General features: G+C 35.1%; 1 protein-coding gene across 1 annotated transcript; it reads right to left on the bottom strand.

The window, feature by feature from the left end:
- Nucleotides 1-7,174: 7,174 nt before the first annotated feature.
- Nucleotides 7,175-19,883, bottom strand: LOC127128063 (proteasome subunit beta type-7-B). Its single transcript, XM_051057315.1, has 9 exons — nucleotides 19,696-19,883; nucleotides 19,261-19,421; nucleotides 18,688-18,829; nucleotides 18,412-18,508; nucleotides 18,262-18,331; nucleotides 18,055-18,159; nucleotides 16,723-16,821; nucleotides 16,545-16,632; nucleotides 7,175-7,355 (listed from the first exon to the last, which is right to left on the bottom strand). The coding sequence occupies exons 2-9, from the start codon at nucleotides 19,399-19,401 to the stop codon at nucleotides 7,282-7,284; spliced, it is 816 nt and encodes a 271-aa protein (XP_050913272.1). The 5' UTR covers nucleotides 19,402-19,421; nucleotides 19,696-19,883; the 3' UTR covers nucleotides 7,175-7,281.
- Between the last annotated feature and the right edge of the window lie 6,338 nt (nucleotides 19,884-26,221).

The raw sequence follows: 26,221 nt of genomic DNA on the forward strand, positions 1-26,221 counted from the left end.
TGAATACTCCCATTATCTTTCATCTTTACATTCTCAAATCTGGTAGTGAGAAGCTGAAGTCTAGACATCTTCACTTTAGATGTGTCTTCATGGATAGTTCTGAGGTTTCCCATGCATCTTTGGCCATAGTACATGTGTTTCTTAACCTGAATATGTTTTTATCAACTCCATTGAATAGACCATTCAAAGCTTTGGAGTTTCCAAGATTCAGTTCATCTTCTTGCTTAGACCAGTCCTCTTCAGGCTTCAAGGTAGTAGTAGTCTTCCCATCTATGTCCTTCACAACAGGATGTCCCCAACCCTTGATGTCATATTTCCAAGTCTTGTTATCCATAGATTTAGGAATTCCACCATATGCGCCTTCCAATAGCCATAGTTGGTGCCATCTAAGATGGTTGGTCTGTTAACAAATCATCATTTCATGGTACCAGAAAGTATCTCCCTGAAGCTCACCCGAAACAAAATAGGGGTCTTGCTCTGATGCCAATTGAAATTCTGGTACACAGATATCAAATGTCGTATGTGATGTCACGACACTAATATCGGGACTTCACACAATAATAATAGTGTAAAAAGTAGGAAGTAAATAATACAAGTCGATTGTTAACCCAGCTCAGTGCAACGTCACCTACATCTGGGGGCATCCAATCCAGGAAGGAAATTCACTATAATAGTATTAGTTTGAAATTCTAAATAACCTATGGTTTTACAAACTTCTCACCTAATCACTACCCTTGGAATTTCTATCTAAGACTCTCCTAGATATGAGACCCCTCTCACTTCCCTTTAATCACACACCAGTGATAACAACTGAAAACAATCAAAGAACAGAAGACACACTTTCAATGATACAAAATACACTCTTTCTTAAAAGCTCATGAGTGATTCACAATTATAACTCAATAAACTCAGTCCAATTCAAGTATCAAGGAGATACTATAATGGCTCACAAATAATAAAAATAACTAAAACCCTAATTTTCCAATGCTTAAGTGTAGCTCTCTCTTCTGTCAATTAGGTTTAGTAACGTCATCTTTAAATAGCCTTTCATAAGCATAGGCTTAGACATAAAAATCAGCAGACTCGAAACAAATCAAATCAAATATGATGTCTCCTTAAATGTCTTGACATTTGTTCTCCATAATATTTGATCAAATCAAATCTGATGTCTCCTTAAATGTTTTAAGATTCAATCTGGATAATCAAATTTGATGTCTCCTTAAATGTTTTGACACCCATTCTGCACAATCTTCTGCATAATCAAATCAAATATTTCCTTAAATGTTTCGACATCCAGTATGCACAATCTTCTGCAGAATCAAATCAAATGTTTCCTTAACTGTTTCAACATCCAGTCTGCACAATCTTCTGCATAATCAAATCAAACCTGGTCTAATGTTTCCTTAAAATGTCTCAACATCCCTTTTTATGAAACAAGTGCACAGCTGGAAACGAAACAAGAGTTCCTAAAAAAACCTTCTTGGATAGTCAGATATGATAGCTGAATATTCAGAGAATCTTCAGATATCTCATAATAAAATAAGTCTTCCAAGAACTAAAATAAAACTTGCAAAGATGTTTGATCAACATGTCACAACATCTTGCTCAACATCTTGGTGTGATACATGTTTTAACAAAATTGTTTCCAATCATAAAAGCACGGACCTAACAGAAATATCTGAATTTCTTGAAATATGTTAAAAGTACAAGTCTAGACCATGTGAAGGAGAAAATCGTTTGGGCTTGGACCGATCAGGTTAGACACTTTGGAAATACAACAACTAGCAGAATTGAATCTTCTCATACAACATTGAAGAATTGGTTGGGAAATAGTAAAGGTGATTTATGTAGAGATTAGAACTTTATGAACTAAATGATCTAAAATCAGCATAAAGAGATATAAATATCATTTTGTCGCAACATTACAGTATTAGAACACTGATTTAGAGACAGTGATCTCTATCCACAGTTGGTGGGAAATATATCTCGAGGGATATTGGATTTTACTTATTACGAAGCTAAACGAGTGGAAAAACTAGGTTCAGATAACTCAAAGTGTTATTGTGCACATATGAAGACGTACATTCTTCCACGTGCTTGTTTAATTTCAAAGAAGATGAAACTTGACATACCGATACAAACGGATGAGAGTTACACGCGCTGAAAAAGGTTTTGGTTTGATGATGATGGTGTGATGAAGGATGGTAAACAGAATATATCTATCATGACTGAATGGGAAGTGATTCAAGATAGAATTTTAAAATATGTTGATAATATGAAATTGAGCATCAAAGAGAAATTAGGAAGATTGCTTATCCAGAAACCACAAATTTGAAACCACCCTCGCAACTAGTAAAAACAAAGGGCGCTCCTAAGAAAATTCAATGATACGGTCTCCGTCCTATTTCGAATATGTTGACACACTTTTTTCTGGATTCTCCGACTTCAAAATCTCAAAAGAGTGTTTTCAAAGGTGTTCGCATTAGCAAACCATATCCTTCACCGCCTTTACCAAAAATTATACACATTGAAAAGATACCAGTTTTTATGCGTAAATACATTGAAAAGATTGTATATGTTAAGGTGGCGCTAATTGTGGTCTTCACGTTGTTTCAGCTTTGCTTGGTAAAGGAGAGAAGAATCATACACTTGTTTGCCAACAACTTCTCAAATATTTAAAGGCGCATAAGGAATCATTCACAATGATATATGGGAAAAAAATATTTTGATGCAATTCAAGAATCTCTTGTTCCTTTTGTTAGCGGTCTGGCAATGGAGAGAAAATATTTCAATGAAATTCAAGAATCTCTTATTCCTTGGGTTAATTTGGAACAACATTTTCGTATACACCATGATTTTACTAAACAAAATAGTGTAAATTCAAAAGTACATCTCTGAAATATCCTCTAAGACAGTGTTGAGTTTCTAAGGTTCATGTTGTTCCTTTTGGATTGGCTAAATTAGGTAAAAACAGCATACAAACAAGATGTATTTTAGGCAACATGTGGAATAAGATGTGACAGCATGTGTTCCAACATCTAAGTTTTTTACCAAGAAGAGTTATACAACCAAAGTGCTTGACAAAACTAGCTAAGCAAAAGTTGTTTGGCTAAAGTTCTTGATAGAACTAGTTAAGAAATAGGCTTAAGTTTTGGGTTCTGACTATCTTCAGATGTCCCTCAGAAGTGTTAAGGTGTTGACTTCTTCAAGATGCATAAGTTTGCTTTTGGGAAGAAGCATGTGATGTCTATCAAAAATCAATTAGAAAAGATTTGGATTTTTTTCAGTCAAAGAAGATTTGATTGAATGTACCCTGAAGGAATTTTTGGTCCAAGGTTTACTCTTCTAAGAAGATTTATATAAAGAAAGTTATTTTGGATGTTCTATTGTAACATGTGGAACACGATGTTCCAACATGTATGCTGCAACATCTGGTCTATGTCAACAGACAGATGTTAAGTGCAGTTGTAGTTAATAAGGGTGTGTTGTAATATTTGGTCTATGTCAACAGACAGATGTTAGTGCAGTTGTAGTAAAGAAGGGACACGTGTGGAACATGATGTTCTAACATGTGTGCAACATCTGGTCAGGGTTCAGCAGGTCAATGTTGTTGCATTTTTGGAGCGAAAATCTGGTTAAGATTCAATCATATTTGTGGCTATATTTGTGCAATGCATTTGCGTGATTTGTTTGACAATTGTTGAAGATCAAATCAATTTAAATGGAGATTTAAATTTGAATTTGAATTAATAATAAATCATATCTTTTGTTGGAGGCCTTTATGGAGCAAATCAAATCCAAAAATATCTACTATTATTTTGGACGATATTAGATCAAAAATCCAAAGGACAAAATCCCAGAATTTCATTGCTATTTAAGGAGACTCAAACCTCACTTTTGAGTGTGCACGTTTTGAAGATACCTAGTTTTAGGGTTTATCTTTTGAGTCTTTGTTTGTGCGTCATTCTAGAGCCTCCTTTCATATCTTAAGGTGTAGAGTTTGGTCTATTAATTGAGTTGTAAACCTTGTTCCAAGATGCTAAGTCTATAAGCTTGAGGACAGAGTGTTTCTTGTATTCCACATTAATGCCATAATTGGATTAATGTTGAATCTTTGTTGTGCACTAATGTATTTCAGTAACTTAGCATAGTTGGTTTGTCTTAGTTGAATTATCAATTCAACAATCAATATACTTGTTATTGAGATTGATCACTAGGTGTTTAGTGGTTGAAAACAAATGAGTGGGTTCTTATATTTATGAGGATACCTAAATAGAAAATCACTAGGATTAGGGAGAGGCATAGAATTTCATAGAGTTTGAAGGTTCTTATAAGACTAATTGTTATAGTTCGAAGTAGTGAATTTCCTTTCTTGGGTAGAGTACCTCCTTAGACCTAGGTGTGATTTCACCGAATTGGGTTACCAATTTCTTGTGTTCTCTTTGTTTCTTTTATGGTTCATCATCTTATTTAAACTAGGATATTATACATTGTTATCATACTGATATATCTCGTTGGACCAGTTGTTCCAACATCGTGTCCAACATTTGTCCCCTGAGGAATAGAATTCCATTCCATATTGATTTAAAACTTGTATAAATATGGGTGCCCTCTCATATTGTTAGCAAAATCACACACAAAATGTCTTAATATTCATATCACGCGTTTGTCTACTTCAACGTCGAGAGGCCTCATCTTGAATTTAGGTCTACAGAGATCACTCGTCTTGCCGGTCTGAAATATACACTAGAGAATCTGTTGTGTACCCAGAAAATCGAAGATTTTTGAAGCTCTATTTTTGTTCACACTCGATTGACAATAAAAGGAAGATACGGTTCAACAAGTTTGAGCCGAAGATGGATGAAGATTTAATTATTATGTGGAGTAGATTTCACTGTTACGAAACAAAAGATCTAATTGAGGTGGGTGTGAAGGTTGTGTGATCGATTGAAGATATTTTGAAGATATTAAAACATCATTAGTCATCATTTGATGATGAAATGTAATGTTAAATTTATATTAACAATTATCGATGTAATATTATATTTTTTTCTATGTATAACAATAATTGATGTTAATTTATGTAGTTTTTTTTTATTTTGCATTTGTTTCTGATTTATCAAACACAGTCATTTTAAAAAATACGGTTCCAATTTTATTATAAGACTTTGATTCGTTCGAAAATACATTTTCATATTTTATAAATATTTATTTTATTTCACCAGGGTGCAATAAGCGATGCCTTTTTCTTCTGTCATATGAATTCACTATTTTTTTATAAAAATGCCTAATTTTTATTTTAGTTTTGAATAGAATTAGTAAAGATGCCCGAATTTAATTTATCATTAAAAACTACAATTTGTTCTCTCTTTTATGAGCCATGTAAAAACAACAAATTTTTTACATATTTATTATTATAATTACAATTTTATTAATATTGATAATTTTGTTTAGAGGGTCTTATAATTAGAAAGTAGGGAGGAAATAATTTCTAGAAAGAAAATGGAAATGAGTTTTGGCTTGTCAACCATCTGCTTGTCCAGTAGATCCATGGATGAATGAATATAATAGTAGTGTTTGTTTATCCTAATGATGCTGTATACATCATTCGGTTGCTATTTTTTTTTAGTTTAATGGCATGATTTTCCTAGTAAAAAAAGAGTATAATATGGTATGATTTTCTTTTCTTACGATAAATAATATCCAGATGCATCTAATATGACTTGGCAAGAAAAATTGAGAACCCTACCATTTTTTCGAAAAAAAAAACACTATTTTAAGATTTTTCTATTTGTCCCCCTTACTCAGTGGATTGGTTAATAGAATGGTGACTGACACTGTTTTGTTGGCTTTTTTTTTTAGTTTCTTTTTATATTTTGTAATTTGATGTGTACTGGATTTTTTAATTTTTATTAGTTTCTTTATATATATAATGGATTTTACATAAGTATTATTTTTTATGTATATTTGATTTCAACTTATTACATGAGTACTACCTCCGTTTATTATTATAAGTCGTTTTGAAAAAATATTTTGTATCACAATATAAATATAAGTCATTTTATAATATCAATGAATCGTTAATGTTATTTTTCCTTTTATACCTTTAAATATTTATTATTCTCTCTCCTTTCGGTTATGTGAATTTGTAATACGACCAACTTATAATAAAAAACGAAGGGAGTATTTATTATATATTTTACATGAGTACTATTTATTTTCTCCTCAAATATATTTAATTTTAATTTATTATTTACTTTCAATTTGTTATTAAAAAATATTTATATTTTCAGTTTATTATTAATAAATATTAAAATACATTTACTTTCAATATATTTTAATATTTATTTCAATAAAATCAATTTTGAAAATAAATATTATGTAATATATATATTTTGAGGTGAAAATAAATCATAAAAACCAAATAATTTAGTGGTAGGCTCCCCTTATGCATGCTCAAAGTTATGGTTTCAACACCTTTGACTACAAAATAGAGGAGTCTTAAAATGGATTTGTCTTTTTTTATAGGGCCTTTTTCGGATTCTCCATATGGCAGGGGTTGAAATATATTAAACCTTTTTTTTTTATTTTACACTTTTCTTATATTATCAAATCTGCAATATTCTTTTGTAGTTTTTTCTAGGTTATTTTCAACTTTCTATCATTTAGTTTAGAATAATGGGTATGAACCTTACATGTCATATTTGGTGACTTCTATTATGAACTTGGTTGATAGCAATATTCTTAAGCTTGTTGACTTTCTCACAATTGTCATACTCAAAATACAGTGAACTAATTAATTCAATAAATTGTATTGAATAAATTCAGTTGGCTCAATGAGTATCACATTAAATTGAGAAAAATATAAATCACATGAGACAATTATACTGGAATCCAGCAATATAAGACTTGAAAGCCAGTAAAAAAATTTATAGTTCATTCGATCAAATTGTAAATAGCTTCAGCTATTCATACTGTGTTTGTCATTCAGTGAATCTTGCATTTAACATTGTAAATAGATTTCTTGTATCCAAAAATAAAATTATAAGGGGTCCGACCCAAATCAAACCCGACTAGGTTCAAAGACCAGTTGGTTTTAATTTAACTTTGTTTTAAGTTATGTCAAGCTTTCACAGCCAAAACTAGAAATGAGATGACAAAGAGAACTTCCAAATGAGAAATAGATGGTTCATATAATCTAATTAAATGAAAATCATTGTAGGTTAAAAAAAGCTTCTGAAAGTACAATTATAACATCACAAGTTTCAGACACCTATTTTGCTACTCTTCCATAGCATCCCCTTCAATTACTTCAACCTTCTCCTTCAAAGGAGTAATCTTTGTCAAGAGAACCTCTGCAATAGAAGTTAACAACATCAAAAATTTCAAAAGGTGTATTCTGTTTTAAGCAACAAGAAAAGTAGGAAACAATCAGACTTATCAATTTCTTTCTGATTTCTCAAAGTTACAGTAGAATTTTATTTTGTTCAAATTTAAATAATGGCATGCAAATTTAAATAATGGCATGCATGTATATCATCCATGCTAAACCAGAGATATCAATCGCGGCCGCGAAAGGCGCGATTCCGTGCGGTCCAGCCGGAGCGGTCACCAGCCGCACGAGAAGAGAGTGGTGGAGCGGCGTTTGAAAACACGGCCGAGATCGCCGCAAACGCAGGTTGCGGGTCGGGGGTTGCACCCTGGGCGGAGCGGTTTATCCACTTTTGCTTTTTTTCTTTGGTTGTTTTGCAGATGCGACGGAGAAGAAAGGGAGAAGAAAGGCAGCGGCGGAGAAGGGATGGCACAACGGGCACAATCTGCCGGGCGCCCGTTTGGCCGGTTCTTTTTTTGCGGCAGGGCAAAATTTAGACCCACACTCTCTAATGTGTCTGTCCCACCACGTTTTTTTCGGGCGTGGACATTAACATAAATTTTTATATTTTTAAACTTAAAAAAGTATAGTACCCACATGCCCGCCCCGCTCCGCCCTCACTTTGCAGGTAGGCCAAGATTTTAGACCCACACCCTCAACTATGCTTACTCCGACATATTTTTTTGCGGGCTTATACGACGCGGGCATTGCCCGTTTGCCACCCTACATTGCCACCCCTACATATGGTGAAGTTCAATTAGCCTCCTTGTATTGGGCTACACTCTTTCAATGTGAATGGAACCAGATGAAATACCTGGGTAGCTTCCTAAAAATGTACACAATCAGACCTTCCAATTCTTATAGATTATGAAGTACCATAAATAGACTGCTCATTCTTTTTGAACTTTCTTCTACTTAACAATAAATGGTTTCCTTGTCCCACCACAATAATTATGTGCCATTGACGTATGCCCCTCTAGGAAGAAACAAAATGGTTCTTCATATGCAAAAAAGTTCTTATAAAATATGGTTCATAAGTGGAATTGCAGTATATTAGTATATACTAAATGAGATGTGCACAATTTGCTCGATCTTAAGTAGGATTGGACGGTCCGTGAAAGATCCTAAAACTAGGATCATAGCACGGTATTTAAGATCTTACGGAAGGGTAAAATGGTAATTTAACATACATATAGACACAAAAACATGAAAATTATAATACATGGACAAAATAACCTATAAATCACAAAATTCAACCAATTTAATTAATAACTCATAATTATCATTCTATAATTTAAGTTCAAAAGACTTTGTTCAAAATAAGTAGCTCAAAAAACATAAGTCTAACATACAAGTCTAATCATCTAAGATATCATGTATTTTCATATTATGATAGTTATATAAAAGGCAACTTCAGCAAGTAAGATCGTAAGATCTTTAGACCTAGCACTCGATCTTGACCACAAATTGCACGAAAAAAGTTTTTTCTCAAATCGTAGCACTAAAAGGCAACTTTAGCACGTAAGATCGTAAGATCTTGAGACCCAGTATTCGATCTTGACTACACTGATGGTGATGGTGGACTAGTTGAATTGGCAGAGTGGTTTGAGATACTATACATATTAGAATATAAGTGGTTTGAGAGAATGAGAATGTGGGAGATGAAAATGATACAGTCAGTATAAGATGATTAATAGCAAAGAGCCGTGACTTCTTTTAAATAGGACAAATAATGAAGAAAAACAAGTACAAAGGCTGCTTAGTAACAATTACCAACAGCCAAGGTTTAAATACACAAAAATTCCCCTCAACTTAAACCTACTGCTGTTAGAATCATCCTCACTTCAGCTCTATTTCTTGCAGTTGACCTCAAAGCCAAATGGATTGAATATTCCTAATGGTGTTTTAGATGGATGAGTGTATATGGAATTAAGGAACACAACGGCTCTTACAGCAAGGATAGTGTAGAGCTTCAGGCCCCTACCAGAGAAACAATTCTCCTAACTCTTCACAATTAACCAGTATGACTCTCACTATACTCTACAACAACAACAACCACCAAGCTTTATCTCACTAACTAGGGTCAGCTACATGGATCAACTTTCGCTATAATGTTCTATCAGGGAAATATTTCTATTCAAATCGTTAATCTTGAGATCTTTCTTAATAACTTCTCTTATAGTCTTTCTAGATCTTCCTCTTCCTCTAATTGTTTAACTTCTCTCCATCTGATCTACTCTTGTTGATATTTGTAAATACATAGTGTTAGAATATTTGTATATAGAATAGTCCCACATCGACTATATCATGTAATTAGTTGTAATCTCTCTATATATAATAAAGTCTCCGTAGTGCTTTTAAAACACGCGGTTTAACCTAAATGTCTCTTAGTCTCTCCTAATTCAATATGGTATCTAGAGCCTACTAAGAGACAACTTTTTGTCGTGCTTTACCCGGTTGACCCACTGTCTTCCGGTGATAATTTTTTTTTCTCAAATCGTGTCATCACTCCGGTTTGTCTCTAACTTCTCCGGTTTTGCCTCTAACTTCTCCGGTTTTCTAGGGTAAAACCACCTTGCTGCCCGATCCGGCCGGTTTTCCCAGCCGCCCCACTCGGCTCCCTCCATCGCTCACAGATCTGGTCTCCACAACCCCGATTTTGTTTCTTTAAACCATGGGAGATGTTGATTCCATCTCGTTTACTAAAGTTCCGCTTATCCCATGTGAAAAACTAACCGGATCAGCCAACTACAACGTATGGGCTCGTGCTGTCGATATGTGGTTTCATGGTCAGGGATATGAAGATCACCTAACCACAAAATTGGTTGATGTTGCCGACGCAAAACTCGCTAAATGGAAGAAAACGGATGCCTCTCTCTGTACTGTGTTATGGTTTTCCATCGCACCCAACCTCCAAGCGCAGTATCAAGCCTTCTCCACTTGCAATGAGGTTTGGGAAAAGGCTAAGAAAGTCTTCTCCAACGACGTTCATTGTCTATACAGCGTCATCCTCAAACTCGACACACTGAAGTTGCAAAATATGGATATGCAAGCCTATCTGAGTAAGTTTGATGCCTTGAAAGCGAGTTTCGAAACTCTCATGCCTTATGCAAAAGATGCAACAGCTCATTCCGAACAACAAAGTAAATTTTTCATGGTCATGGCACTTAAGGGACTACCACCAGAACTCGAGTCCGTTCGTAATCAGATTTTATCAGGTACTATTGTTCCTAACTACGATGCAGTTAGTGAACACCTGTTGCGCTTGGCTACACCTCATGCATTTGGTCCGGTTTCCCCTCCATCTATTGTTGCTCCGACACCAGGTGACACTGCTGCCCTTGCATCTCTTGGCAACAATCAGAATCGCCTTCGAGGAGGGTCATCCAACTCCAAACCTCGTCCCAAGTGTGACCATTGTAACCGGCTTGGACATACTATCGACCGTTGCTGGAAGTTACATGGCAGACCTCCACGCCAGGTAAATGCAGCTCAAATTGATAATCCAGATACTATGCAAACTTTACCTTCTCTTCAGAGCCCTACGCCAAGCTACGAGGATTTTCTCAAGTGGTGTCAGAATAATCAGACCTCTGGTTCCACGGCTTCGGTTGCACACACTGGTAATTCATCTGTTTGCTTCTCTCAATCATCTCCTATTGGTCCTTGGGTCCTCGATTCTGGTGCGTCTGATCATGTTACCGGTAATAAAGGTCTTTTTTCTTCCCTCTCTACCTCTGGTTTCTTACCGAGTATAACTTCCGCAAATGGTTCTCAAACCCGATCCCAAGGGATTGGTACTGTTCAAATTTTACCGTCTCTCTCTGTGACTTCTGTCCTATATGTACCTAATTGCCCATTTAATTTACTGTCAGTCAGTCGTTTAACTCGTTCTCTAAATTGTTCTATCACCTTTACTAATAGTAATGTTACTCTGCAGGATCGGAGTTCGGGACAGACGATTGGCGTCGGATGTGAGTCTCAGGGCATCTACTACTTCTGTATGTCATCTACCACATGCTCCACCACAGATTCTCCACTCATTATACATGCACAGTTAGGTCATCCAGGTCTTCCCAAGCTACAAAAGTTGGTGCCTAGTCTATCTAAATTGTCCACTTTACATTGTGAGTCTTGTCAGTTAGGGAAACATACTCGTAGTCACTTTCCTGATCGAGTCAATAAACGGGTTGCGTCCCCTTTTGCTTTAGTTCACTCCGATGTTTGGGGTCCCTCGCGTACCGTGTCGACTTTTGAGTCTAGATATTTTGTAACTTTTATTGATGATTTTTCACGTTGCACATGGTTATTTTTAATGAAGAACAGATCTGAATTTTTTTCTATTTTTGAACAATTTTATCGAGAAATAAGAACCCAATTTGGTTTGTCTATTCGTACCTTAAGAAGTGACAATGCACGTGAATATTTATCCCAACAGATTCAAACTTTTATGTCATCCAATGGTATTTTGCACCAAACATCTTGCCCTCATACACCCCAACAAAACGGGGTAGCCGAACGCAAAAATCGGCATCTTGTAGAAACCACTTGGACCCTACTAATCCATGGTAATGTTCCTCTCCGTTTTTGGGGGGATGCGGTGCTCACAGTATGTTACCTCATAAATCGCATGCCCTCATCTGTCCTTAATAATAAAATCCCTCATTCAATCCTGTTTCCAAATTCTCCTCTCCACCCAATTCCTCCTCGAGTATTCGGGTCAACGTGTTTTGTACACAATCTCTCCCCTGGTCTTGATAAACTAGCAGCTCGATCACTAAAGTGTGTCTTCCTTGGTTATCATCGTTCCCAAAAGGGTTATCGTTGTTATTCTCATACTCTACAACGATACCTCATATCGGCCGATGTTACCTTCTTCGAGTCTGTTCCATATTTCGGGTCCAATCCAGTATCTCCGGAACCTCTTCAAGAAAGTACTTCCACACCTTTTCCGGCAGTTATTAATGTCCCGCCTACCATTATCCCCCACCAGTCTATGGCTCCTGACCCCCCTACGTCTCGACCACTTCAAACATATCAGCGTCGTCGCCCAACGTCTGTCGTCCCCGTCCCTGAGGTCATACCTGTCCCTGAGGTCGTTGCAGACTCTCCTCCGACGCCTCCGCCATCACCGGATCCGATCCTGCAACCTGAGTCCGATCTTCCGATTGCCCTTCGAAAAGGTATACGTCAAACACGAAATCCGTCTCCACATTATATTGATTTATGTTATCATCGTCTTTCTCCTTTGCAGTATACTTGTTTGTCTTCTTTGTCTTCTGTTTCTATTCCTAAAACTCTAGGTGAAGCATTATCTCACCCTGAGTGGAGGCAAGCAATGATTGATGAAATGTGTGCTCTTCAAAGCAGTGGTACCTGGGAACTGGTTCCTCTACCCCCTGGGAAATCTTTAGTAGGTTGTCGTTGGCTTTATACAGTGAAGGTTGGTCCAGATGGTAAGATTGATCGATTTAAAGCTCGCTTGGTAGCCAAAGGATACACTCAGATTTTTGGATTGGATTATAGTGATACCTTCTCGCCTGTAGCCAAGATGGCATCTGTTAGACTTCTTCTAGCCATTGCAGCCATTCGGCATTGGCCTCTTCATCAACTTGACATCAAAAATGCCTTTTTACATGGTGATCTTGAAGAGGAAGTATATATGGAGCAACCACCTGGATTTGTTGCTCAGGGGAGTCATTGAATATGGTGTGTAGGTTACACAGGTCTCTTTATGGTCTTAAGCAATCTCCGAGAGCTTGGTTCGGCAGATTCAGCGCTGTAGTACAACAGTTTGGTATGGTCCGTAGTGAAGCTGACCATTCTGTTTTTTTTCGTCACTCAGCCCAAGGGTGTATTTATCTTATTGTGTACGTAGATGATATTGTCATAACCGGTAGTGATCAGCAGGGTATACTCCAGTTAAAACAACATCTCTCGAATCAATTTCAGACAAAAGACCTTGGTAAACTCCGCTATTTCTTGGGTATTGAGGTAGCCCAATCTAAAGATGGTTTGGTGATTTCTCAGCGGAAATATGCTATGGATATTTTGGAAGAAACAGGTTTGTTGAATGCCAAACCAGCTGATACTCCTATGGATCCAAGTGTCAAACTACTACCCAATCAGGGGGAGCCTCTATCTGACTCAGGAAGGTATAGGAGATTGGTTGGAAAGTTGAATTATCTCACAGTCACACGTCCAGACATTTCTTTTGCGGTTAGTGTGGTAAGTCAGTTCTTAAATTCCCCTTGTCAAGAACACATGGATGCTGTTATCCGGATTCTGAGATACATCAAATGTGCTCCAGGAAAAGGTTTAGTGTATGAAGATAAAGGACATACTCAGATAATTGGATACTCTGATGCTGATTGGGCAGGGTCACCCATTGATAGACGATCCACCTCTGGGTATTGTGTATTTGTTGGAGGAAACCTTATATCCTGGAAAAGTAAGAAACAAAACGTAGTTGCAAGATCAAGCGCCGAGGCAGAGTATAGGGCCATGGCAATGGCAACATGTGAACTTATTTGGTTAAAGCAGTTGCTCAAGGAACTTCAAATTGAAGAAGCAAGACCAATGACACTTATTTGTGATAATCAAGCTGCATTGCACATTGCTTCAAATCCAGTCTTCCATGAGAGGACCAAACATATTGAGATAGACTGTCACTTTGTTAGAGAGAAGATCGAGTCAGGTGACATCGTCACAAGCTTTGTCAATTCTAATGATCAATTGGCAGATGTGTTTACAAAATCTCTGAGAAGTCCCCGAACTAATTATATATGTAACAAGCTTGGTGCATTTGACTTATATGCTCAAGCTTGAGGGGGAGTGTTGATATTTGTAAATACATAGTGTTAGAATATTTGTATATAGAATAGTCCCACATCGACTATATCATGTAATTAGTTGTAATCTCTCTATATATAATAAAGTCTCCGTAGTGCTTTTAAAACACGCGGTTTAACCTAAATGTCTCTTAGTCTCTCCTAATTCAATAACTCTCACTATACTCTCGCTAACTAGGGTCAGCTACATGGATCAACTTTCGCTATAATGTTCTATCAGGGACATATTTCTATTCAAAGCGTTAATCTCGAGATCTTTCTTAATAACTTCTCTTATAGTCTTTCTAGATCTTCCTCTTCCTCTAATTGTTTAACTTCTCTCCATCTGATCTACTCTCACTATACTCGGCCACAAATATATTCCCTTCTCTCTAGCCGAATTCCTAGAACCCAGCTCCATATTATAACTAACTCACTCTCTATCCCTCTAAGTGGGCCCTGGATAACTGAGCCTATGTGTATAGATCAGGAAACCCATCACCTTCCAATACTGATAGATTATCTCAGTACCATAAGTTTGCTCTTTTTCCACTTTCTTCTACTCAACAATACATCAGTTCCCTTCCCACAATAATAATTATGTGTTGAATCCTCATCGCTGACATGACACATGCCCCAAAATGTAGGAACAAAATGGTTCTTCATATGCAAAAAAGTTATTGCTTGATGATGATGGTGGACTTCTTGAATTGGCAAAGTTGTCTCTTGATACTAGACTAAAAAGCTAAGTATTTTTTGGATGATGAGAGCTTGGGAGATGAAAACGATACAGATATTATTAGATGAAAAATAGCAAGAGATGTGACTTTGTTTAAGTAGAGGACAAACATGGGAGATAATTAAGTACAAAACCTGCAAAGTAGCAAAAGGGTTTCACCAACAGACAAGGTTTGATCACACAGAAAATTTCTCTTGTATTTATTAAGCCTAGGAATCATCCTCACACTTCAGCTCTCTTTCTCACAGTTGGCCTCTAAGCCAAATGATGTGAATAACACTTTACTAAATGGTGTTTTAAATGGATGAGAGTATAAATGGAGCAGCCCCAATGGTCTAAAGCAGCAAATAAAAGTTCGGTATGCTGATTTCACAAGCCACTTTATGGCCTGACACAAGCTCTCAATGCCTGTTTTAAAAAGGCTGAAAAGTTCTCTACTCACTCAGATTCACATCTAGTAACTGTGAGTTATGTGATCCATCTCTTCTATTTTTATCTACAGCAAGCAAGTCTTCTCATATGTCTATTTGGTTGAACTTGTAAAATTGCATACTGGAGCTTTTTCCCTATTACAATTTATAGATACTCAATAATATTCATCGTCTCCTCCTTCAGTACACCACATCACAACCCTCTTACTTTATTTTGCAAGATTATTCTCTCAAGCCCTTAATTTTTTTTCTGGATTTCCAAAAGCTTCCCCTTTTTTGGTACCCAAAAAAAAAATTCCCTCAACTCTTTGCTTCTCTGAAGTGTTACTCCTTCGTTGGCAGCATCACATGTGTCACTTCTTATTTTTATCCCACTCCCACTTTTGCTTTCTAGTTCTCTCTATGGCCTAGAAGTTTCTTCCCCTCCTCTCCTCTCCTTTCAATTAGCAAGTTGTGCAAATTGTGTCTTGGTGAAAGTCATTGTGCTTTCCAATACTACCCCCTATTTTCATCTATCAAAGAAATTACTCCATTCTCATTCAGATTATTTTTTCAATTATATTATGTTTTTAAATTTATAAAGGTATTGTTACAGAAGAAAATATTGATAAGATTATTTTCTTACAAGAAATTATTTAAAATTATATGTTAACTAATACTACCCCCTATTTTCATCTATCTAAGAAATTACTCCATTCTCATTCAGATTATTTTTTCAATTATATTATTTTTTAAAATTTATAAAGGGATTGTTACAGAAGAAAATATTGATAAGATAATTTTCTTAAAAGAAATTATTTAAAATTATATGTTAACTAGTAAGTTACAACATATTTAATCTAATACATTCAAAAGTTAATGGCGTTACATTTATGTATTATGGTGAATAGAGTAATTTTTTATGTTTGGCACGCATGCAGATATTTCATTTTTATTATTTTTAGAAATCTTAAAGTTCTCTTTTTTTCAGCTATTTGTCACTACATCAGCTGGCAGAAACTGGAATAGCAAAACTTGGATGGTGTTGCAATTTTCATAGTGTGGCTATTTGAAAACACTATGTACCATAAGACACATATATAGTGTCACACTATATTCACTCTCAATATTGACGACTGTCTCTATCATGCTATGGCCGTCTCAAATGTAAAATAAGTTAGTCTGAAACAAACCAGTCTTTTTGGAGAAGGTAAAGCCATTTGGATTGACAAAAGTACGGGGATTTGGCTGGAGGTGATTCCTTAGATATTCCTTATGTCCCTGCGCAGCATTAATGAATAATAAGTACATAAATTAGACTTATATGCATCCCTTCAAACAACATGTAGGATTTGGCACCAAGGAACTAACCTTGGTTATCACACAAACATCAACATTACTTCCACTTCCCAAGTCATTAAATATACCAGCACATATTGCCTCAACAACTATCTTAACTCCTTCATCCCTCTGCACCAGATCAAAATGTTCAAAGCAAATGAAATTTTCTATCGAGTTGTAAAATCAAGACATGATTGAAGTTGCAAACACCATCAGCATCAATTACAATTTACAACAATTACAGTGTATTCCTTCTGGACTAAATCAGAAGCAAAACTAAACTACCTACACACAGATTAAGGATGTTATGTTAGTCAAGTTTGATTTAATTATCTTAAATTCGTTTACAAAAAATAATGAAATGCATCTCTTAAACTACCCTTAATGGTACTTGATGTAGAGGCATCTCACATTTTACTTGTCTTGAATTATGTAAAGGATAATTTTGGAATAATGACATTAAATAGGTCTAGTTAAATTTTGCTTATAATTACATCCAGTAAAGTACAGTTTTATTTTGTTTATATTCAAGTTTAGAGTACACCTCTATATATAGACACTACTGATATTAGTTTCATTTCATCCAATTAAAAATGAATGTAAATACAACAAAATTTGACAGAATATTAAAGGGTGTCCTTCCATATAGTCTACATATACAACAAAAACAAAACTGCCAAGGAGACTACTACCAATCTCCACTAATTTTACACGCCCACTTATCTGTTTCTTTTCATCATTGATTTTTCTTCATCTAATTATTGGAAGCAAGGATAGTTGCAAATTGGATTGGACTGGTTAAGAGGAGAGGAAATAACTGATACAATCCCTTTGATTTTGTTATTAGAACATAAAATTAGTTTGATTTTAAAATTAAATATGATAAAATATGACCCCAATTATTTCAGTTAGGATTGGATTGTTTTCAGTTTTGACTATGGTCTAAAGTATTTTGCTTACTATTTTTTAGGACAACTTATTTTTAAGACCATAAAAAACAAAACAAAAAAGCATGGTAGGTAATACATTATGACCACTCATTTAGTATGATAATTCTGGGTATCAAAAAAGCATGGTATCAATAGTATAATTTATTAATTTTTAGGTTTGGATTGGACTGGTTTGCATCATAGGAACAAAAAATTGATCCAAATCGTTACCAAAAAAAACTTCTTGATTTTGGGAATTTTCAATTTTTCAGTTTGTTTGATTTTTGGTATTTAGGTTTGGTTGTTACACAATAAAAATTTTGAATTGGATGGGAGCTTGTTTTTTTAACAGCACACGGTTGTTTGCAATATAGCTATTATTTTAGAGCAAAACTGAAGCAGGCATATTTTTTTCCTTAATATGTTTACTTACGCTCAAGCTTTCCTTGTATTTAGACTCAAATACAGACATTGCAGCTAGTGAACCAGATCCCATTGTAGCAAATGGAAGGGTGTCAGTTGACCCATGTGGATAGATCTGCAAAAGATGAACATAAATAGATGAGAAATCCAGTTATGAATTCCAAATAATAAAATTTTAAATATTAAAGGAAAGTTTAAATTTAAAAAATGAACTAACAGTATGTAAATGTGGTCCGGTGATGTCAACTCCGCCAAGAACTAATGCAGCTGAGACATGACCTTGATAACTGCACATATTTTGAAGAGTCAGATTTAGTGGTCAATACAAGGAGTAAAATCACTTAAAACAGAAGTTCTGAAACTCAACTTGAAAAGGTGTCTCTTAAGAAGAGTTAGTGCAGTAACAACCCTTGATTCTCTACCGGTATGATAGCGATGTAGTTGCAGCTGTGAGCTAACCATGTCTGCAATAAATAACACATCTTATTTCAATGGTTTTACTACTATGTTAACAAGATGAAACCGAGACCCGATACCGAGTTTTCAAAAACAAAAAAGATGAAACAGAAAGACTAACCATATGCAAAATTTCATACGGAATGCAAAAAAATGGGCAACAAGATGTGTGCATTATTAAAGATACCTGTTACTGCCTCTGTATCAGCAGCAGTGCCTGCTCCACAACAATATATGTTAGGAGCCATATAATGAATTTTCTCACAATTCTTATCAGCAACAATGGGTCCTTCGGTTGCCCTGGTATCTGCTCCAAGAATGATACCATCCTGAAGCAAATTTATTGTGAGAAACATCAACATTCAAAAACTATATAAATTAAAATAAATGCACAGTTACAACAAAGCATGTGGAATGGGTGACAGTTCCAAGGAAATTCATGAAGAGTATAGATGTCAAATGGTACAATTCAAATTTCACATTCAAGTCACTCTAGAGTCTAATCTAAGACTAAATTTCACAGCTAGTAATCGAGTTCAAAAAGCTATTGTGAAATTTCACAATAGCACAGCATATTTCAAGTCACTCTAGAGTCTAATCTAAGACTAAATTTCACATTCAGCTTTTGGATCCATCAATCCAATAAGGACAGAACTCAAGATAAAGATTCAAGCAAATGAGTAAAAACAAATACTTGAGAAAACAACATAAAAAACATAAAACAGAAATTAAAACCATTAATTATTATTATTATTCAGACCTGAAAAACTAAACCAACAATAGTGGTTCCAGTCTTCAAATAAGAAGGGGGTTTGAGACCCTTCTTTTCAAGCATATCATTTCTTCTGCAGAGATCGAAACTGAAACCTCCCTTAGGAGGAAGATCCAATGACTTAGTCATACTCTATATACGAATTGAACCTGGAAATAAAGTGATGCCAAAAAGATAATAATAATAATAGTTAACAAAATCAAACAAATGCTAAAAAAAATTAACGTCACCAAACAACAAAAGGCCGCAAAGGGGTTTTCAATTAGCAAACTTCAAACTACATTTTCAAATGCTTCACAATCAGTATGCAATACATAAATTAGGGTTTGAGATCTAACAATTGAAAATGTAGAAACAGGATCCGAAGCGGAAACCGAATAGGGAAAGGGTTTTACAGAGGATAGAGCAAGAGAGAGGGCTTACCGGAGGAAATGAAGATGTGAAAGAATCCGATAAGCTGATTGGACTATCGAACTTGGTTCAAGAGTTACTAGGAGTATATGATACTAGTTGGTTTTCGTATTTCTCAAGACTAGTTAGCGTGTGTAAAAAATACTTGAATATGTAGTAATTTTTATACCTCGAGTGTATTATTGAGATTTTTTTTCCTCACCACAATTAATAGAAATATGTATTTTTCAAACAAAATAATTTCACAGTAAAGAACAAGCACCACATTTAGATATCAAAATGGGCTAACCTATATGGGTTGGTCCGCCCGATCCAAAAATTTATAGGGTTTTCGTCTTAAAATTATAGGAAAATTTTACCCTATACCCCTACAATTGTATCCATACCCCTACATTAAATTTTTTTTTACCAAAATACCCTCATTTCTGTAAAAAAAAAAAAATTAAAAAAAAAAAAAAAAATTAAAAAAAAAAACATACCGGAAGACTTTAGGAAAGACTTCCGGAACACACATAATGCATACCGGAACACTTCTCCAAAGAGTTCCGGTATGCAAATTTTTTTGAATTTTTTTTTATCTGAACCGGAACTCTTTCCTTAAGTGTTCCGGTTTGCAAATTTTTTTGAATTTTTTTTTTATCTGAACCGGAACTCTTTCCTTAAGTGTTCCGGTTTGCTTTTTTTGTGTTCCGGAAGTCTTTCCTAAAGTCTTCCGGTTTGGAAAAATACATACCGGAAGTCTTTTTGCAAGAGTTCCGGTGCGAGGGGTGTGAAAGTGTAATTTTTGCAATTTTCAACTGAATGGTAAAAATAAAAGGAATTTTTACCAATATACCCCAGTTATTCAATTAATTTCCCAAAATAACCCACATTTCAAAAAAATTCCCAATCTACCCCACATGCAGAAGGGAGGCGCCAATTGGATTGGCGCCCCCTCTTAAAAATTACAAGGAGGCGCCAATTGGATTGGCTAGGGCACCTGCCCTAGCCAATCCAATTGGCGCCTATGTGTTATTTTTAAGAGGGGGCGCCAATCCAATTGGCGCCTCCCTTAAAAAAGCCTCAAATGAAGAAACTTCCAACATGAAAGTTGTAGATCTTTTCAAGACAATGAATTTGGATATAAATTTTGCAACATTTGGATTTTTTTTGAGAAAGTTATGGGCAGTTGAAGTTGGACTTCTGAGTTTTTTAACTGTTATCTGAGTCATAATGTTTTGTATTATTGCATGTGTTTCTTTTAGGAATATGAATTTTTGTCCAACATAACATTTGAAGTAGACATCTTAAATTTTCCAATGCACTTGGTCCCACCTCAAAATAATTAAAAATGAGTGAGTTAGGTCCCTGCGAACTTGATCCAAAATTAGGGTTTCTTTCAAAACAAGTGTATGTGAATTTTGCCAAAAGGGACCAACTTCAAGCCCTTAAGTTTGAATGATAGAAGCCTCAAATGACAAAACCTTCAACATAAAAGTTGTAGATCTTTTCAAGATAATGAATTTGGACTAATAGCGGATTGTATTCTTTTTTTGAAATGCAAAAAGGTTGCATTTCTCTTCATCGAAACTCTAATGGTATCAGTGTTTCTAAAACAAAAACCATGAAGCTCAGACTCAAAAGTTTCACCGTTGCAGTGAACGTTGATAATGTATAATGATGAAGATGACATTTTGGAGATGAAAAGTATTTTGCAAGTGCAGATGAATGTGAGTGAAGATGAAAAGTATTTTGGAGATGAAAAGTATTTTGCAAGTGCAGAGGAATGTGACTGAAGATGAAAACTATTTTGGAGATGAAAAGTATTTTGCAAGTGCAGATGAATGTGATAGTAAGACACTTAAGTAGATGGTATCAGTGTCTCACATTGAAGCTAGTCTGAGATACCGTGTCAAGCATGCAAGTCATTTCTGAGATACTGTGGCTGAATACCTCAACGGATCTTCTCCTGTAGGCGGTAATGACGCTCCTGGACCATCAGATGAACAAACACCGGTGCAGAATCGTCAACGTGGGTTAGGGCCAAGGGTTAGGGTAGCTAGGGGATGTGGGACCGGAGGTCGGTTAGGTGATCCCGGTCATCACCATTAGGATTCATTGTGTAAAATCCAAATTTTATTAATATCAATTCGTATTATGTCAAATTTATCTTTGTGTATTCTCCAAACATTAACTTTCTTTCATAATTCTAAAATAAACACATATCATAAAACAAAAATTTATAGGTCAGAAACCCTAATTCAAGGACTTGTTATTGTTATGTTGAAGGGCTTGAAGTTGGTCCCTTTTGGCAAAATTCACATACACTTGTTTTGAAAGAAACCCTAATTTTGGGTCAAGTTCGCAGGGACATAACTCACTCATTTTTAATTATTTTGAGGTGGGACCAAGTGCATTGGAAAATTTAGGATGTATACTTCACTTGTTATGTTGGACAAAAATTCATAACTCTAACACAAACACATGCAATAATACAAAACATTATAGGTCAGATAACAGATAAAATGTCAAAGAGTCCAAGTTCAGGTGCCCAAACCTTTCTCATTAAAATTGCAAATGATGCAAAACTTTAGTCCAAATTCATTATCTTGAAAAGATCTACAACTTTTATGTTGAAGGTTTTGTCATTTGAGGCTTCTATCATTCAAACTTAAGGGCTTGAAGTTGGTCCCTTTTGGCAAAATTCACATACACTTGTTTTGAAAGAAACCCTAATTTTGGGTCAAGTTCGCAGGGACATAACTCACTCATTTTTAATTATTTTGAGGTGGGACCAAGTGCATTGGAAAATTTAGGATGTCTACTTCACTTGTTATGTTGGACAAAAATTCATATTCCTAAAAGAAACACATGCAATAATACAAAACATTATGACTCAGATAACAGTTAAAAAACTCAGAAGTCCAACTTCAACTGCCCATAACTTTCTCAAAAAAAATCCAAATGATGCAAAATTTATATCCAAATTCATTGTCTTGAAAAGATCTACAACTTTCATGTTGGAAGTTTTTTCATTTGAGGCTTTTTTAAGGGAGGCGCCAATTGGATTGGCGCCCCCTCTTAAAAATAACACATAGGCGCCAATTGGATTGGCTAGGGCAGGTGCCCTAGCCAATCCAATTGGCGCCTCCTTGTAATTTTTAAGAGGGGGCGCCAATCCAATTGGCGCCTCCCTTCTGCATGTGGGGTAGATTGGGAATTTTTTTGAAATGTGGGTTATTTTGGGAAATTAATTGAAAAACTGGGGTATATTGGTAAAAATTCCAAAATAAAATGATAAATTGATTAAAACCAATTAAGGGTAAAATGGAAATTTTTAAATTTTTGTAGGGGTATGGGGTTAATTGTAGGGGTACAAGGTAAAATTTTCAAATTATAGTTCATATTTTTCAGGACTTTTTTAACTTAGTGCTAAAAAAAACTTGGAAAATTTTACCTTATACCCCTACATTTATCCTTCCACCCCTATCTTTTATAAAAAATACCAATTTTATCCTTATATATTTTTAATTAATTTATTATTTTATTTTTTAAATATTTTTAAAATTTTATTTTTGTGTACCGGAAGACTTTGCAAAAGAGTTTCGGTAGCCATTTTTCAAGTATTTTTTTAACATTTTTTTATGTACCGGAAGACTTTGCAAAAGAGTTTCGGTAGTCAATTTTTGTGTACCGGAAGACTTTGCAAAAGAGTTCCGGTAGTCATTTTTCAAATATTTTTTTAACATTTTTTTTGTGTACCGGAAGACTTTCCAAAAGAGTTCCGGTAGTCAAATTTTATGTACCGGAAGACTTTACAAAAGAGTTCCGGTAGTCATTTTCAAATATTTTTTTAACGTTTTTGTGTGTACCGGAAGACTTTGCAAAAGAGTTCCGGTAGTCAATTTTTGTGAACCGGAAGACTTTGCAAAAGAGTTCTGGTACTCATTTTTCAAATATTTTTTGACTTTTTTTTGTATACCGGAAGACTTTGTAAAAAAGAGTTCCGGTAGTTAATTTTTGTGTACCGGAACTCTTTTGTAAAGTCTTCCGGTACATAAAAAAAAGTTAAAAAATATGTGAAAAATAAAATAAAATTTAAATAAAATTTAAATAATAAAATAATAAAATAATAAATTATTTAAAAATATATAAGGATAAAATTGGTATTTTTTATAAAATGTAGGGGTATAAAGATAAATGTTGGGGTATAAAGTAAAATTTTCAAAAACTTGTTATCTATTAGGGCTAACTCGTATGGACCGTGCGTGGATAGTCTGTTAGGCCCGCATAATTATAAATTTTAAAAATATATATATTAATATTTATATTGGCTTATTCAAAAATAATTCATTAATTTTTCTCATTTCACTAAATTTTTTCTTTGTTTCATTTAATTTTTCTCTTTTAAATCTTACATTAATATAATCAACACTATATCTTGAATTTTTTTTAAAATAAACAAGTTTTTCAAATATATTTCCAAAATAACCATTGTTTCAAAATATTTATCAATATAACTACTTTTCCAAAAAAAATTAACAAATGCGTCATTTGCATTGGTGCATGCAATGAAACTATTGTACATAGACGACATTTGTATTGGCGCATGCATGTCCATGTCGCCATTAGGAGTGGGGCATGCATGTCTTATACGCCACATGCAATGGCGCATGCATATTTCACTCAGTGGATGCGCCAATGCATGTGGCTACTGCTCATGCACTCCATCTATAAATATAATTTCATCCTCCTATAATTTTTCACATATCTTCTTACTATCTCCTTCCATTTTTCTTCATTTCCCTTCCATTTTTCTTTAAAATGTCTTCATATATGTGTCCTTATATTCACAAAAGATGCACCAGTTTGGACAGCAAAAACACGATGATATTGCAATTTAGACAGCAAAAACACCAACCATCTAGTTCACTATTGTGGAGATGCACTAGAGTGACCGTGTGAAACTGCAGTTTGGCATGAAATAACAAATTCTAGAACCTCCGACGTGTTTGGGAGATTGGAATTAACAAAAGAGTTGATGGTCAATGGGGTTATTCTGATTGGAGAGACTTCGTAAAAGAGATGTGTCGTCATTGGAGGAATTGACGTCAACACATCTTAAACGAACCAATCATATGTGGTGCTAGATCAACTCAACATTATATGGTTTGGTTTAAGTCAGTTACAACGCCACAGTTTGTGTATGAGCCAAGGTATTTGATTGATCCACGCCAACGAGTTTCGTCATCATACGCCCAACAACAAATCTCCGTCCAACAACCAACCTCACACCCTTACCAAATCCAAGAACAGTGTCAACCCACTCAAACCCAACGACCAACCTCACATCATCACCATACCATATACACACAACCACCAAACACCCAACCTCGCAACCAATTCATACCACACACTCAAACTTAAAACCAGGAACTAAACCCTTACCACCAACAAACATATGCGACCACCACATTTGTCTATAGGCCGATGATTCATACGATTCAACATCATCCCGCCATAGCCCCCCACTTATGAACACTCAAACATCTCATCACCACAACACCCAACCATTGTTTGACTTTCTTACACCATAAAAACTATTGTTTCGTTTCCAAAATGATTCAATGCCCTAATTCGGGAAACCATATCGTCCACGATCAACCCAACCACAACGATCCAACTACGACAATATGGCACTGAACTCAATTACGATAGCACCGTTGGTGGCAACACCCTCAGCTGTTGGGGAGAAATGATGACAAATTTGTCAAATACCGTTGGACCTTCCACCAGACCTTCACACCAGTCATCATTGCATTATGTCACCACTCAAAGACCCCAAACACCTCAGGAAAATCGTAGGAGACCTCAAAGGCAGGCTAATGCACCCGGATATGGAATAGGGGGCCTTTCAATTGGACGGGTCATTGATTTTCTTGTCAATTGTTATGTATTTTAGCTTTATATCATAATATTATTAATTATTTTTATTTTACCTATTTATTTCAATTTTATATAAATATAACATAAAAATTTTATTAAAAAAAGTAATATTCAAAGCATGTGCGACATGCAATGGCGCATGATCTTCATGTCATAAAACATACGCCAATTGCATTGACTTCATCTACATACATGCGTCATTCCAATTGGCGCCTTAGTTCAATGGCAACATGCATGCACCATTTCAACTGGAGCATGTTTTTAGAAGGCTTATTATATTGGTAAATAACTTGAAATAGTGGTTATTTTATAAATATATTTGAAAAACTTGGTTGTTTAGAAATTTATTTATTTATTATTGCTTTATTTATTTATTTTTGTTCTTTATTTTATTTCCTTTAGTTTTTTTTTAAATTCTTTTACCTCTTTGTAAGATCCCAATTTTGACCATAAAATTCCTCGTGTTATCTCATCATTTGCATTAGTTTTGGGATCACACCTTGGTATCCTCCTCGTCCCTGCTTCATTGAGTTTGCACTGAGAGAGATCACCAAGCACATTTGATTGTATCATACTTTATCTTTATTTTGTTTACTAACCAAAATACCAAAAA

This window comes from Lathyrus oleraceus, chromosome 3, assembly GCF_024323335.1.
Source record: "Lathyrus oleraceus cultivar Zhongwan6 chromosome 3, CAAS_Psat_ZW6_1.0, whole genome shotgun sequence".
In the NCBI taxonomy this organism is placed as follows: domain Eukaryota; kingdom Viridiplantae; phylum Streptophyta; class Magnoliopsida; order Fabales; family Fabaceae; genus Lathyrus; species Lathyrus oleraceus.